The following is a 17,044-nucleotide window of genomic DNA, read 5'->3' as shown; positions in this document are numbered from 1 at the left end:
TGACAGACCACAGATGTGTTGCTGTTGCATACGCACACACACACACACTTTCTCTTCTCACTTGCTCAGCATCACCACTTTAAAGGTGTGCCGAAGAGGCTAGCACTTCATGATCGCCTTTGGACAGAAATGAAGCAAAAATAAAGCCATGTATTGCAGCTTTAATACAAAAAAATATCTAAATTCAATGCTCCACTCTTGAAGGCCAAGGAGATGAATCTGCTGGTAGGCTCCTCAGGCTGTAAGCTTTCAGGGTCTTTTTTTTTAAATATAAATAAACATAATAAACTGGACACCCAAGATTGCTCACTAATGAACACACTGACAGTTTTTTTCCAAAAAGGACCAACACAAGGAAAAACATGACATGAGTGAAGGTTATTGATATACTAATATTTATTATAATATTCATATTAATATTGTCATCAATACTCATAGTTAGGCACCCTATATAGATATCTGGGGAGAGTTGGGGGAGCGGGGTTGGTCTGCATGCCTCTCATCCACACAAACACCAGAGATTTTAGAGCTACATGCTTTCAGAGTGGCAAACGTTGAACTCTTTTCCTTCTGTGTACTGTGAGCATGGGACCGTACGCACGAACGTCTGACAATATCTAATAATGAGAGTCTAAGTGCTTTTAAATAATGAGTGTCAAGTGTCTTGGTATTTGGGTAAGAATGTATGTGTGTGTGTGTGAATGTGTGTCTGTTGTGCATGTGTGTAAAAATAACCTCTGTACTACATAATGTAAAAAATAACGTGTGTGTGACTGCGTGTGTGTGTGTGTGTGTGTGTGTGTATGTAAGTGTGTGTGAGTTTTTTTGTGCACTTGTGAATATCAAAGGCTCTCCCTTTTGTCCAAGACGAAGAACCCGTTGTGGATCCCTTGTTCCCTTTTATTCATCAATATGGTTTCACCTGGAGCTATATGACTCAACTTGGCACTAGAGCAAAAGAGTGCCTTTCTGCAGCTGAAGCAACGTGTTTAGCCAGAAGTGACTCTCCTCACCTGGGGAGAGCTTTAGGGCTTTTTGAGTGCATGCTTGTGTTTAGACTCACGCTCAGACAAAATATTATTTGTGTGCTGTGAGCTCGTCTCCCCAACCTGATGTAACTGTAATATGGTACCTGCATGTATATGTGTGCAAGATAATATAAAGTGATCATCAGTGACGCTCGTGTGCAATTTCTGCACCGAGACCAAAAAACGTGCTAGAGAGACCCTAGAGGAGTAGCAGCTCCCAAAAGCAAAGATAAACAAACTAACAAACAAACAAACAAAAAGACGACATACTGATATGACTGATATAGAAAGGGGGGTGCAGGGTTGGGGCAGGTGTCTCCAAGCTGAGGCTCACACAGTCGCCATGGCAGCCCTGTGGGCAGAGAGAATTCTGGGAGATACGCTGGCACGACACCCTCCACTGAATACGCCCCCTCCCCCTTCCCGAGAGTACCAGCATTAATCACAAAAACCACCAGCAACCCCCTCCCTAAACCCCCATGAGGGGATAGTGACACCAGGTCTCCACTGAGGCGTAAAGTAATGACACGCACATTGTCGTCTGAGCAACTGCTCCGGTCCCTGGTGACGTCTGGCGCGTTCAGGGGGCTGAACTACGCTATGCTACGCTAGGCTAACACACCGAGCCAGGACTTCTGCTTCTCAGCAGGGGGACCAACCCAAGAAAAAAATAAACAGAGGTGGAATATTCCAGGCTTTGAAAGCAAAGGCCATGCTACAATTTTGACCCACCCATTCACTCAGCCACTGCGCTGGCTAGCAAACACAGATGGTCAACTCTAAGAGCTGGGAATACTCTGAGCTTTCTGAACCCATATTTTTCACCTATGCATGTGACCTGCAGTCTGGAGCCCATTTTCCCTCCAAGGCATCTATTAAGGCTATCCACCATCCAGAATGAAGACCATGGATGGATGTCCTCACAAGTTAGGTCAAATTGGCTACTTTCCACTAAACCCAACCCTTTCTGATAGCTTTGTTCAATAAAACCTAGCTTTTCCAAGACTTCATCATTGTCATCATCATCACCACCCGCTCCATATGGAAGTCCTGCGATGTTCACACCCATTTCTTTTTAACTCTCAATGCTACTACAGTGGCTTGAGTGAAATGTGTTGCTCCTAATGTCTGCTACTGGCTCAAAAGGGCTAGCCCACGTGGCTTTTAGTGTTTTGAAAAGACACAGTTGACAGTGGCTAAACAATGACAGGACTAGTCACCTAAAACGTTCAGTGTGCTTAGTAAGTTAATAGGAGCCCCCCATAATTGTTAACAGTGAGAGGCCGTTTTCACATTAACAATAACACTAGGCGATATATTACATATTGTTTGAAATAAGAGAGCTATGACAGAGGAGGATGAATACATTTTCTCTGCTGACAGAAAGTCCAGTATGCGCCAGATTTTTCCAGTACTTCTTTACATATTAATTTTTCTTCTCTCTCTCTCTTTCTCTCTACTTCTTTTCCTGATAGTAATGGCACATCCTGTACCTAAAAATAATCCTCAGTGAGCAAGCAGCAAGGTACAACAGCATCTCTAGAGAGTTGTCCGATTATTTTCTTTTTCTCTCTATCTTGTTGTTCTCAATCCCTTCCTCATCCCCCTCTCTACACAAATAAAGAAAGAGAGAGATAGTGGGCGAGGAGTGGTTTGTCCATGCTGCCCGCCATTACAGGCAGGGTAAGGTGTGAGGGGATGTGAGGTTCGACGGTGATGGCGCCCCCTGTGGTAGGGCAGGTCCTTTGTTTTAAGACACATGGGTCTGAGTCACAGTTGTGAGGTTCTCTGACACTGAAGGACAGAATGTACAGTATGTATAAGTGTGTGTGTGTGTGTGTGTGTGTGTGTGTGTGTGTGTGTGTGTGTGTATGAGTGCATGTGTTTGTATGAGTATATGTGAGTCATAATACAGGTGGGTTCGGATTGAGGTGGGGGGGCTAAGGGGTACAATGAGACCTACCACATACTGTCACAAGACAGGGTGAGAAACACAACACACATATACATACACACACACACAAACAAACAAACAGACAGACAGAAAGAGATCACTGGATATACATTGTGTTACATAGGAGATGTATGTCGAGGAGATAATGGAAGCCACATATAAAGCCAGAAACACAGACACAGAGAGAAAGAGAGAGAGAGAGAGGAAGATAGAGAAAGAAAAATAGACCAAAACAATGGGCAAGGAACAAAAGAGGGAATGGAATTCAGCAATGAATTTAACCATTTGAAGTCACCGCTCTCTGTCCCACCTTAGTCAGAAGGCCCCTCAGAATGTGAATATGTGCATGCGTGTATAAGAGGTGTGTGTGCGTCTCTGTAGATATAGGAGCTTTTGGATATGTATACATCTATGTTTGTGTGTGTAAGTAAGCATGAATGTTTATATAGCTAGCCTTGCCAGGAACGTTGTGTGTACATAAGTCTGTACGTGTGTGTGGTTGTGAGTGTGTGTTTGTAAGGCAGCATGCTCAGCTGCGCATACTGACAGATAGACAGACAGGACCGTGGAGGACTGGTGGACGGTGAGGTGGGGTGCGGTCAGACAGATAGGGAAGTGATGGGGCAGTAAAGTGCAGACTGCGGGAGAGGTTGAAACGCAGTGGTCGGCATTCGTCTGACAGGCCAACGCAATGTCCTTCCATAGGGGGTCGTCTGTCAGGAGGTGGACTCCTGAGATCAGTCATCCAAGTAGTTCCAATGTCCTGGTGTGGCCAAGGGGGATTGTGGGAAATGTAGTTTCCTCAAGTTCAAGTCAATATACCTCGGACATCAGGCTGAAGTAGTGAGAATAGGGGTGGGTGGGGGCGAGGGTGAGGTTGGGAGGATTTGAGTCTGTGGTCAGGTTCAGTAACTCAGCGCAATTGGTCATATTGTGGTTGATTAGTGAGATAGTTGGGTAGAGGAGATCTTGAGAAGGTGAGGTGGGGAGAAGGGGGTGGTGGTGTTGAAGAGGAAGATTGCCCCAGGTTGGGGGTGGGTGGTGGTCCAGGGTTCTCAGGAGGACTGGGGTCCAGGGGTTCTCCGGAGGAGCACCCAGAGAACTCTCCAGGGAAGCTGCCAGACAAAGACAGAGACAGAGAGAGAAAGAGACAATGTTAACCATAAGAAGCTTGCTGACCTTTAAACAGCCTTTAGTGAACCATATGGAATAAATAAAGAGCAGAGAGAGAGAGAGAGAGAGAGAGAGAGAGAGAAAGAGAGAAAGAGAGATTGAAAGTAGAGAGAGAGATAGCATGAATTTAACCACAAGCTATGTGAAGAAATATAAAAGATGAAAAGCAAACAATGAGGAAAAGGCAGATGGGAGGGCGGGGATGATGAAAAAGAAGAAAAGAGAGGAGGGCAAAAGGAAAAACAAAACAAAGAAGAGAGGTGGTAAACAACACTGCTGGACAGCATGGAAAACATCAAACAGACGACCAAAAAAGGAAGGAAACAGTTAAAAAAAAGAATAAAATGCGTCAGGAAGGAGGGAGGGAAAGGGAGGGAGATGCAGAGAGAAAACGAGAGAAGGGAAGAGACAAGTAAACACCAGACAACATCCCCAAAATCAATGCGGAAAGTATCAGCCAACTGCGGCCCACAATGCAGAGCTTTGCGGATCATTACATATGGAGGGTCCTCTTCTCTCCTAGACCCTGAGCCATAAGTGAAGGGAAGATGTCTGACATTTCGGAGGTTTGATATATGACCAATGACACGCCGCATGGCACGGCACCCCTAGATAGCTGACATTCACAGCCGCCCAACCCACCTTGCAAGTGCACACACACACACACACACACACACACACACACACACACACACACACACACACACACACACACACCACAGTTCCAGCCCAAAGGCACCATGGGATTCCTGACAGCAAAACAAACGCTTTCAAGGACTCCCAAGTACACAAGCTCCCCTATCGAACAATCACACAAACAAATATGAGCATTTCTTGGAGCTGTACGCTGTTGTATACTATGCAACAAAATCAAAGCAAAACCAGAAAAAAAATACTTTGATGTTGTGTGTTTTGTGTGAAAGTGCATGGTGATGGAATATGAGATCCCTGCCGATTATGGCTGAATACATATGTGTCATTTGAATTTCGTTAGCAGGTAGAACCCTGACAAGCTGTCAGAGAACTGAACATCTTCGTTGAAAGTCTTACAGAAACCGACACACACACAAACTCTATATATGCACACGCATATTCGCATAATGTACACATGGATATGCATACACGCTAACACAAACAGCAAAACATGTACGTACTGTAAACACACACACACATACACACACACACACACACACACACACACACACACACACTGTTTGGAGCTGGGGGGTAGAGAACAGCCCCTGGGGTTCTGTCAAATGATACATTGTGTGTTCTATTTCCAGTCAAGGTCAGGATTTCTTTTCACCATTGTTTATTTATTCAGTTAGTTATTTTCCTCGCTCTATTGTTTTTGTTTTGCCAGCACAGCCGGGGTCGAGCGCGGCGAACTCTGCCGCTACTCGAGAGAACACTAGTTCCAGCAGCGCATCCGCGGTGTGTCTACTGAGCTCATTCTCTTAGCCTTTCAACCAAAGACAAATCAGCATGAAAAATCGCTCCGAATACTTTGGCAATGGGCATCGAGTCAAAAGCTTTGGCACGTCCTGACAGACACACCACGATCCGTCGAGGCAACATATGATTACTGTTTTTGAGGCTTGGCAGACAGACTGAAGCCTCACTTTCCCCCACCTCTCTTCCAAATCTGATATTCTGCTCTTTCTAACACCTTTCTTTTCCTGAAAAAATCCTTGAAGGTCAACTACTGTGAACTATTTCCCAATTTTTTTCCTCTTCCTTCCTCTCCACCCAGCCTTTCCAATTCCACCTCAATAAAACCTGGCAGTGAGGAGAGAGAAGTGCCTTCAACTCCATCCTAGACACTTTCACTCCCCTGTTCCCCTGCCTCAGACGACAGTGCAGAGAGGAGTTAAGGAGGGGGGGAAAGAACGAGGGAATAAAAGAAGAGAAAAAGAATGAGCTAACCACGCAGAGATCCAACGAGGACGAGTAAGGCATTCGAGGCTTGCGACTTCTCTCTGATGGCAGGCGCTAACGCAGGGAGCCATCTCGGTCCCAAACAAAAGGGACCGGCGTGTTTATTAATGCGGCCGTCTGCCCGCGCAATTTTCCCCCACGACGGGGACAAGAAGGGGGGAAAAACAGAGAGACAGGCATTAGACACTTTCTATTTCGCCAATTGCACAGCGGGGTTTTTCCCTAGCGACTTGGCAAGAATGATGAATTTGATTCAGACACATTAAAGGGATGAGGGAGGAAAGAGAGAGAGAGAGAGAGAGTCTCAGAGACAGGTGCTCGTGAGGTGAGTTCCTTAGAAAGACTCAACAGAGAGAGTGAGAGAAAGTTTGAGAGAGAGAGAGAGGGAGAGAGATAGAGAGATGGAAAGAGAGAGAGGGAGAGAGAGGGGTAAGAGAGAGAGAGAGAGAGCTGGAGGCAAGCTATGCATTAGTAATCACCCTTCCTCCTTTTATTAAATCACCGGCACAGTACACACACACAGTTGCTTGCGAAGTGCACAGACACACACACACACACACACACACACACACACACACACACACACACACACACACGCACACACGGTGAAGGTAGTGCTGCACCTGTGATTGCTCCTTATCTGTCTGCCTTATAGCTCACAATGCTGCAGTGTTTCCAGCATACAGTTCCAATTTCGTTGCATCTACGGCCTGCATTAGACTGTCAACACTCACCCGGCAATGAATGACCCACAACTCCTCCCTCAGCCCCTCCAAGCTCTCAACCCAACCCTTCCGAGTAAGTAGAGGACTCCGGTCCAGCTTTGTCCAGGTTTGTTCTAGAGCCGGACTGGGCCACATCATGTCCAGGACTAAGGATAAGCACCTGTTGGAACCCGCCATAAAGCTGCTGTAGCGCCTGTGCATGAGGTCCACTGGCAGGACCTGATTCGGAATAAATAACCTGAGCCTGAGGAGGCTGCAGCTTGCTTCGTCTCCATGGCAAATCAAAGGCCATTCCCAAACAAGGCTGTTTTGTAACACGGTGCACAGACTTAGTGGGGGCACTTTCCCACTTTATAGGTTTAAATAGGTCATCCTGTTCTTTCTTTCCGTCTGTTTTAGACTCTCTTTCTGTCTCTCTTTCATTTTTTCTCTATCTCTCTCTCTCTCGCTTTCACAGTTCACAAGCTCCCTTTGCTTTTTTTTGCACTGCCCTCAATTTCCAAACAAACAACTGCGGAGAGGGGAAGTGTATTCTCGCGCGGCGCTCCCGATCAGCATAACCCGCTGAGGTTAAGCAAATAAGCCTTTTCATGCCGCCGAGCCGCTTCGCTTGTTTGGCCCTGACGCTCATCACGCGCTCGCATCCGCTCTGCATGCATTCTACTCTCTCTCTCTCTCTCTCTCTCTCTCTCTCTCTCTCTCTCACTTTCCATCTTCCTCTCATCTGAGCACTCCCCACGCTGCATGTGTGTGTGTGAAAAACAGGAGGAGGGAAGAAGTGAGGGATAACAGGGAAAGTGACGGATGGAAGAGGAGGAGGGGGGGGGTGGCGTTGAACAAGTGTTCTCCGCGGCTTCTCCCTCCTTATTTTTCTTCATGTTCCTGAATACATTAGAGCTGAAAGCCAGTTTTCCTACAGACCTCGTCAGGTTCTAAACTGAAGGCATGGAGAGTGTGCCGCTGAACCTTGGCATATGCGTGTATGTGTGTGTGTGGGAGTTGGGGGTCATGTGTTTACAAGTGTACTGTGCAGTGTGTGTGTGTGTGTGTGTGAGTGTACTGGGAGGAGTGGGGTGTTTGTTTATATGCGTACCGAGTTGTGTGTGCATATTCTGTAGATTTGGATACATTTGCATAAAACTGGGGAATACTATTTTTGCATGTCCTTCGCATATGTTTTTCTTTCCTGTTCCTCTTCGGGTTAACCACTGATAACACTGCAAAATGATACTGCAAAAATACCAGGTAAAAGACCCAGAGTCACATGGCTCAGCTATAGTGGAACCAAATAACAAGAGGAACTTTCACTTCCTTAATACTTCAAAAGTCATGAAACCACAGCTTCTCCTTCCCCTTTCGTCTCTCTACAGGTGAGACTGGGATGTCCCCTGTCGCTGTGACCTTGCAAAGACCCACACATGGCATTGATAAATACCTGCCGAGCAGGGGTTCATTCTCAAGAGCGCTCCTGTGCCATCATTAACCTCCTCACCCCCCACACAGGCTATGATTAACTACGCGCCATTATGTCCTATTACACACTGTTATTGGAGGGTGGCTCTCACTGTGGACAAATAGCATGACAAGGCTGAGGGGAAAGTTGGAACCATTTGTACCTTTTCTATCCAGAAGGGAGGTTGTCTTTCTCTCTCTCTCTCTCTCTCTCTCTCTCTCTCTCTCTCTCACACACACACACACACTCTCCTTTTATGTCTCAGTGACCTGCGGAACGAGCTCTCTTCAGTGCTGAATGTTGAATGGTTGTGACTGCGCTTCTAATGATTAATTGATTTGGCTCAACAGATTTCTCTGGTAAGGGTTAACCTCTGTAGTGCAGAGAGAGATGAGAGAGAGAGAAATGCAGACAGGCTAAAGTAGCCTGGCATATGGTGGGGAATATCATAATATCTCCTCTGACAGAAACAGCAGAAAAGAGAGGGATTAGTGGAGATAGTGAGAGAGAGAGAGAGAAAGAGTGGTTGGGTGAGGATGTGAGAGATGGAGTGAAAAGGAGAGTGTGTGAAAAGAGGGAGAGGCAGGCAGAAGATGAAGAGAGTGTGTGGGAGAGGAAGAGGGAACGACAGAACGAGAGAGAGCAGTCGGAGGAGGGTGTGAGGGGATGGCGTGCGATGTAGAGAGGGAGAGAGACAGCAAGAGGAGAGAGAGAGGAAGAGAGAGAGGATGAAGAGAGTGGCGTATTCCCCAATGAGGCTGCACCGACTCCTCTCCCGGCTCCTGCTCTGTGGATTACTGCATTTACACTTCAGCTCAGAAATAGCTGCGCGATAATTTATTTAGCACGCCGCCATGGCTGCCATTGTGCTACGCTCAGGGAGGGAGACTGACCGAGCGACCGGCTGAGCGACTTCCTCATATCTTCGGTGGTGACACCCGTCCACTCAGCACTGGCCATCACAGAAGATGAATAATGAAATAAAAATGAAAATAAAATGCAAAAAGAACCAAAGCAACTGTTCTAGTGCCAAGATGAAGGAAAAACCAAAAACCTCAAAATTCAATGAAATATATGACAGGACATTGAGTACAGACAGGATCTGCACAGTGTGACGTGGGGACTGTTGATGTCTTTGTTTTTCCCCACATCTTAACCATAAAAAAACAACAAAAAAAACATCAGAAACAAAGTCTTTCAGTAGACTTGTGATGAGACAAAACTTGATGAGGAAAAAATGAGAATGCCCCCATCACAGTTCAAGTTCGCTCAACAATGGGCCAGTCTGATAAAGGCTAGGGCTGTCCAGAACTCCACTCGGGGCTGTCGTGAAAAGATGCCCTGACGGCCACATTTGTAAGTCGCTGTGCCCCCTAATCCCCTGTCCTTGTTATGCCTATGATTGGCTGGAGAAGAGGGACTCACGAAAAAGCACTTCAACATGACGGCTCTACACGTTCCCCTTTCATTCAAGCTCATCGGCCCACTGATAAGAGCCGTGTCCTCACATAGCACCTCCTCTTCGTGACCTTGAACAATTCTAAATGGAAAACATTCTCTGAATAATGACTCAACATTGCTCGTCAAACCTTTTGATACTCAGTTAAGGACACATACTGTAGAGAATAAGATATTTTTGAATCTGTCAGGGGGGAGTTAAGGCCTTCGCACTAAGAGGCAATTCTTACAGGGAAGGGAAATTCTTGCAGGAAAGACAAAAGGAAGTCTTGCATTCTTGCCCTATGGATGGTTCCGGAATGTCCTTGCCACAGTTTTCCTCACTAAACTTTCACCTTGTTATCTCCCATCCCTCTCTGTCTATTCACAAGGCAGATGTGCCTCCATCTTAAGCGACCTCCCTCAGTTCACTCATGCTAATGGTTAGAGAAGGGAAAAAAGCCAACAACCATGATTTAATAATAAACAAGCTCCATAGAGAGAGAAAGAAACAGTGGTGAACCAATCTCCAGAGGTCCACCTCCATAAATAGACATAAACAGGTGTGTTGTATGTGAGGGTCAAAAAGTGAAGCTTCAAGGCTAACACCTCCATTAGCAGGAAGGTCCGCTGTTTTGCAATGTAGAAAACTTTCTCTTTTTCCGAGGGCAATGTGTGTAGCTACTTTTTCAAATATTTCTTTTGATTCACTGGCTCTTTTGTTTCATACAACCCAGCCCTATTGTTAAGACTAGGTCCCAGGGCTTCAGTGGGTAAACGTAACAGGCCTGTAATTAAATCAGAAATCAATTCAACAAACAATTAGCTTGGCAGAGGCGCGTTTACTTCTGCTGTGACGGTGTGGGTGTTTGAGAGAGGGGGCAAAACTAAATTATTCTGCTTCAGTAGTCATGTTTTGTCGCCTATTTCTGCCCACCCTCCCTTGTTTATTTTTAAGGCAAGAGAGGTCACACAAAAGGATAAGTCTTAACTTCATTACAAATTCTTAGGCACATATGTTACAAGATCTTCCTGGGGGTTAACTGAAGTGTACAAGTAAATGGGTGTATAAATTATATGAGAAACTCAACTCAGATATGGTACAAGAGGTCTCTCAAACATCAGGTTGTTCTGTACAAATGTCCTTCTAAAGCGCCTCAAGCGAAGTGCCTCTGGTAAAAGCAAGAATATTCCTTCCACCCACCAACATGTCTGGCCATCTCCTCCACCCACAAACACTCGAGCTAAGCTAACAAATCTCTCATTTCCTTCACTAAGAGCCCAACACAGATTCCAGATTTGCAGTCAGTGTCTTGCCATAGTTGGAGTGAATCTGTGTGTGTGTGTGTGTGTGTTTTCCCGAGGGGGTCAGAGGAAGTTCATATGCACAGTTGAGGCGCTGGGCTGTCCCTTGTGCACTGGGATGCACCTGAACAGACTGTGTGTCGCACGTCAGGGCTTGCGCCCCCCCCCAAACACACACACACGCACACACAAACCCTTATATAAATATACACACACAGAGACACACATGCACACATACACAAGCAAGCACAGTCATACAGACCCACAGCGCCGAAGCAAACTGTCAGCTATGTAGGTCGCTCTGGAGGGGGGCTGCAGCTAAGCTACCTAAACGATAAATATTAATAACAGGAAGTGCATCTCCACTCTGGGGAGCGTGTCGCCAGGAAAACACTTTCCCCTCTCTCCTTTCCCCTCCGCCCAAGCCAACCCGCCCAGGCCTCCACCTCCTCATCATCAAGTGCATCAAGTCTGTTAGAAGCCTCCCAGTTCGCCTTTATCACTATCCCTGATATAGAGAGTGACTGAGTGAGAGAGAAAGAGAGGGAGACAGAGTCCTAGTCTAGCACATTCACGGCCAAATAGGAGCCATAAAGAAACACAATGATTTTCAATTGCCAGTGAAAGCTGTGGCAGTAAAGTAAAAAAAAAAAAAAAAAAAAAATCGATGTAAGAAATAGAGAAATCGAGGCGTGAGGGGAGGGGAGGGGAGGGGAGGGGCTGGAAGGGGGTGTGTATTTGTACTGCCGGTGACTAATTTGTTCACTTCCACCCGGCAGCTCCAGCGAAATGGGTCACCTGTTCAAACGCCTACTCTGCACACACAAATGAAACAAACAGACACAAATAAAATTAACAAAAGGGGTAGATGCCACTCATGGCGCATACCTAAATGGGAGGTACAAAATGTCAGACAGAGAGTGGAGGACAGAGAGAACTCAGGGAGAGAGAAGCAAACAAATTCAAAAATGAGCAAACCTTCAGTATAACTACTAGAACGTTGTAATTCAGGGGGGAAAATGGCAAACAGGGATAGAGCTTAGTGGCTCTTAAAATACATATTGAAAATTACAGTGCATACTTATATGTTCTTCAGATGAACACGTAAGTGAAGGTTACTAGCATGTTTTTATTCCACATACATGTATTCACTTGAGATTTGAGTTTGACTTGATTTGAGAGTTGCCATGACAACTATGTGATATACATAGCTTTTATGCATGTGTCCTTTGAGTGAGCCTGACACACGATGTTCAAATACACTCTCCCTCTCTCACACACGTCCGCAAGGTTGCACACACACACAGTGATACTCGGTGCTTCTATAAACTTAACCCTACTACTAACCCTGTTTACTGTCAGTACAGCGTGTCAATGACTGCCCCATCATTACACATTACACATATACACTGCACTACACCATTTAGACATTTTGTACTCACTTTTGACCTAAATATATAGGCTCAAACTTTTCAGAGGAAAAAGTAAAAAAGAAATGGTGTGTTAGCACAAGGACACCACAAGGTGCTATTACATAATATATATTCTTAGTAGGTTATGAAACAAGGGACTGGTTTGTACTAGGAGCCAATGGCAAACACAGCTAACAATCTAAAAAATATATTTTTAGATATTTCACTCAATGAGTATATACAACAAAATTCAGCTGAATTTTAAAACCCAGTCATAAATATCAAGTGGTCTCCTAGGTGAGGACAAGCAACCATGCAGATGTTACTAAGTTTGAACCCGATGAGTTTAGTCAGGCGAGTGTGGTCAGTCAGCTGGGAAAGGTGGAACATATGCAGATTATTGGGCTCAGTCTGGTGAGCCTCAGAGGCTCCTCTAGCACAAAGCAAGAACCAGGTTCTCACCACAGATGCTGTTCAGACACGGCTCCAGAGCCAAGCAAACTCTTCCACCTCGCAAACCTAACACGGGCTTTGGTCCAGAGCTCTGGCACCAACCAAACCTGGCGTAACCAGCCCAGGCTGACTCAGTCTGCCACATGCCAATGTTAGCGCTGGCATGACGGGAGACGCTCTTCTAACTGGGCACAGATGCCACGGCATTGCCCACATAACACCTGGAGTGTAATGACACCAATCACATGCCCGGCTTATAGCCCGACAATTTCACCAACCCACCCCACGCATGAGTCACCACTGTTTGACCTGTGTGTGTGTGTGTGTGTGTGTGTGTGTGTGTGTGTTTGGTGTATGCGTGTGTGCATGTGTGAAAACATTGTGTGAATATGTGTGCACATTACTTTGCCATAGGAATTATTTCCCCACTGCTCAGGCTCTATTCACTGCATGAATCATCGTCCATTTGCATGGCGTCTCTCTAAATCTATTTGGGTTTCTGTATGCGAAATAATAATAATAAAAAAATAAAGCCAAAGTGACGCCGATGATGGAGGAAAAACTCGTCTGAAACCCTGCAGCAGAAAATGACAGGATTTCATTCTTCATTAGGGATGAGGAGGGGGAATGAGCTTGTCTTTGCGAATCACTGAGGGCCAGGTGTTAGCTCTCTGCAGTCATTTTTTTTTCTGACAATTCAAGTATGAAATCAAAAACCTAGAGAAGAAGAAAAAAACATCCTTCAAAAATAAGACACTCTGAATAACAATCAGAAATAGACAAACACAAAAGCCCTTTCAATAGCAAGGGGGGGGGGGAAGAAGAGAGAAACATTATTAGCGTTAATGTAGGCAGTGAGGCATTACTGACAATGACAACTTGAGTCCGTGGGGTGGACAGTCAGTCAATGCTTTCAAACTTGGCATGCTGATTTGAAATGGTGGGCTTCAATTGGAACGGAAGAAAGGAGGAGAGAGAAGGGTGGTGGGTGGGTGGGTGGGTGGTGTAGAGAGAGAGAGGGTGAGGTGAGGTGTCGTGGGTGTAGCTGATAAGGCAGTTAAAGACGGAACACAGAGGGACAGTGAAGAGTGGACGTTAAACAGAGATTACGAGAGAAAGAGAGCGGGGAGAGACGACAAGATGATAATGTGGGAGGACTGGGGGAAGAGAGAGACAGAGCTCAGCATGACTGAAAGAGAGGGTGATTGAGATAGAAGGAGAGAGTGAGTGAGAGAGGGGGGTGGTGCTGAAGAGGTGTATTGTCTTCACGTCTCTTTATCTCTAAAGAGGGTGGTATCGACGTCGGCTTGAGTCTGTACAGTGCTTGTGATGGATCGCCTGTCGCATGTTGTGTTAACAGCTCCTGGTTCAGTAATTGACGTCGCAGCTGGACATCTTCATCAAGGTGGAGAGTGGCCTTGATGGAGCCGCAGCGACTTCGTCAACTATTTAGAGAAACCACACTCACATCAGTACGCTCTCTTTTTCTCCCTGCTATCTCTCTCTCTCTCAATCATGCACTCTTTCACTCCTCTCTTTCCTTAGTCCCCAAAGCGGCTTAGACGCTTCATCTTTCTTTCCATGCCCACGCAATTACAGCAGTCGCTGTGGGGCATTCACATAACCTGTGGTCGAAAGACTGCTGCCGCGTAGTCGTTAGGGCTGTAGTCACTAAAAGGGAAACCACATTCTCATGCAACAACAAGTCTGGTCGCTTTTTAACTGAACCGACAGGCAGAAGAATCGGAGTGGGGAGCACACCCTACGTGGCGTGCCAACTCACCTGTAGGGCCTATCAGCAAGGGGAATGACTGTTTACTTCTCTTGTCAATAATTACAGAGCGCCCTTGCCAGTCAAACACAGTTTACGCAACGAGTTGAAATCAGGCAGCAGAGAGAGTGAAAAGTGGCCTGACATATACTGTATGGCTAACAGTGGGATAAAACAGGGTATCTGGGAACACATTGCTTTCATTACCGAGTTCCTCCAAAGATCTCTATAAACAGAAAAGCAGCCACAACTGTATCAATGGAAAACTGCAAACAACATTTCCCTAGTATAAATATACAAAGTCACAAAGTTCATGGGATGAGCATATAACGACTATAACAACGGTGGCATGCCAAGCAGCAATGTTTTCTCCACAAAAAAAAAATCAGAAAGTGAAAAAAAAACAAAAAAGACATTTTGATATATTGCAGATGCCAAGCTGAAATCCAGCTCCGGGGAGAGTTCTGTGCGTGTTGTGATTGCACGGCACCCAAGCTTACTCTCTGGTTGGAGCTGCGTGGAGATCTGGGGACAAGCAATCCCTGGGTGATTTAACAGGAACATCTGCCACAGATGTTTCCTGGCCTGAAATATGTCAGCAAAAGTGAAGCAGAGAAATGGGGCAAGTTATGGAGAATCTTTTCACCTCTAAGAATATAAGACGAAAATGTCAGACAAGAAGAAACATTATGCCGTCACATTTGCATTAACATGTGCCTTGCACACAATCTAAATGGAAGCCAGATGTTATTACTTTAAGGCCACTGGGGTCAGGCACTTTGATTAAGACATTCTTCTTCACCGACTTTGGCCAAGTCGCTTGCTGAAACTCTATTGTCAGGCTGCTCTGAACGCAAGTCTTCCTCTGCCAGTCAACTGTGTTTTATACATGATGGGCATGTGTTCATTGTGTTGGTGCCAAATAGGCAGGGTCTATCCAAACAGAACCATTCCAAACTGAAAAGTCTTCCCTACCAACTATCTTTGTGCTATTGTCTATGCATTCCATTGCACAGCATCAAGAGCTGCATGGCACAGAAAAGGTTAAAAGTTCAAAAGGTCAGTAAACAACTACTGCCATTTTTCAGCAATTTTAACATGATTCTCTGCACCTGTTAATCTCATTGCGTGACTGCAGTGCTCTTTCCAGCATCTGTTGGACACTGTTTCCAGTCCATAAATCCATTTATTAGCTTCATTTATCAAAAGCCCAGTGGTCTGTGAACAAGAGTCTACAGTGCGGGTGTTAATTTGTTCTTGCTATCCAGAGTAGATTCTCAGCAAAATTGAGGTGGTCAGTGATACATGCAAGCCAACGTTTTCCCAGAACAGTGAAGTCCATTCAGCGACAGCCCATAGGAAAGCAACATTTGAAATTGGATCTCACCTGTTTCTTCTAAACGTCTCTTTGGAGAAATAAAGAGCAATATGAAATATGAAGTTGAACTTGGAGACTAGAGAAGGGCTATGCTGCAACTGATTGGATGGAAGAAGAAGAAGAAGAAGGAGAAGAAGAAGAGGAAGAAGGTTTACTTCTTAGAGATTTATGTAACGTTGTTGCAGAAGACGAGTTCAGTGAGCAGAGGAAGGGAAGAATGACAGGACTTCTCATCTCCTTTGATCACAGCAAACATCCTGGTCTTCCTGTTCTTGCTGCCATGTCTCTGCAACACTGAGATCAGCATACCCTCAATGGCAACTTATCGCAAGCAAGCTGCTGGAGTAATGCATTCACGAATAGTTCATTTATATGTAAACCCCCGTATACAGTACAGCCCCGAAGTATACATGGACAGCACTTCCATTCCACTGCTTCAGGAATGTCAGTCTTCTGAGTAGATGTTGTATAGGAGGGAGAGCGAGGGAGAGAGAGATAGAGGGATGGAATGTGTGTAGAGACAATTTTGTCCCCCATCAGAGCATATCCATTTTCAAATTCACATGCTGCTGCACATTTGTGCCCTGATAACCGTGCGGAAGATAAATATTGAGATCAGCCCGAGCATCTTTTGACTGGGGAATTAAGTAGGTGCTTAGCATTCACTAAACATCCGCTTTCACCAATCACATTCCCCTTGGCCCGTTTGTCAGCAGCCCCCACACCCATATAAAATTGTGTGATGGCAAAAGAAAGCAGAATGAGTGAACCAGAGAGTGAATGAAGGAGAGAGAGCGAGAGAGAGAGAGAGAGAGAGAGAGAGAGAGTGAGGGAGCAGGAGAGTAAGGCATTGGTATTCTGCTAATGGTGTTGAGAAGAAGAGAAGGGTAATGGGGGTTAACAGGGGCCTTCACTTCTACTTTCTATCCAGACTCCTCTTCTCTCAGGGCCCAGTGCTCCATCCCGTCCTAGGCTACCCTCTTCCCTATGATCCCTCTCACTCTCCACCACCCCCCA

The 17,044-nt window shown here is 45.6% G+C and overlaps 1 protein-coding gene across 1 annotated transcript in view; it reads right to left on the bottom strand.

Annotated features, from left to right (window-relative positions):
* Positions 1-2,700: 2,700 nt before the first annotated feature.
* Positions 2,701-17,044, bottom strand: part of samd12 (sterile alpha motif domain containing 12) — a 66,221-nt gene continuing 51,877 nt past the window's right edge. The window contains exons 5-7 of the mRNA XM_048230253.1: positions 4,005-4,097; positions 2,992-2,997; positions 2,701-2,771 (exon numbers count right to left, since the gene is read on the bottom strand). Coding sequence (XP_048086210.1) covers positions 2,701-2,771; positions 2,992-2,997; positions 4,005-4,097 — 170 coding nt within the window. The remainder of the gene's footprint in view (positions 2,772-2,991; positions 2,998-4,004; positions 4,098-17,044) is intronic.

Source organism: Alosa alosa, chromosome 20 (assembly GCF_017589495.1).
Source record: "Alosa alosa isolate M-15738 ecotype Scorff River chromosome 20, AALO_Geno_1.1, whole genome shotgun sequence".
NCBI classification, from domain to species: domain Eukaryota; kingdom Metazoa; phylum Chordata; class Actinopteri; order Clupeiformes; family Clupeidae; genus Alosa; species Alosa alosa.
The sequence above is the reverse complement of the archived record's forward strand: the minus strand, read 5'-3'. Positions and strand labels throughout refer to the sequence as shown.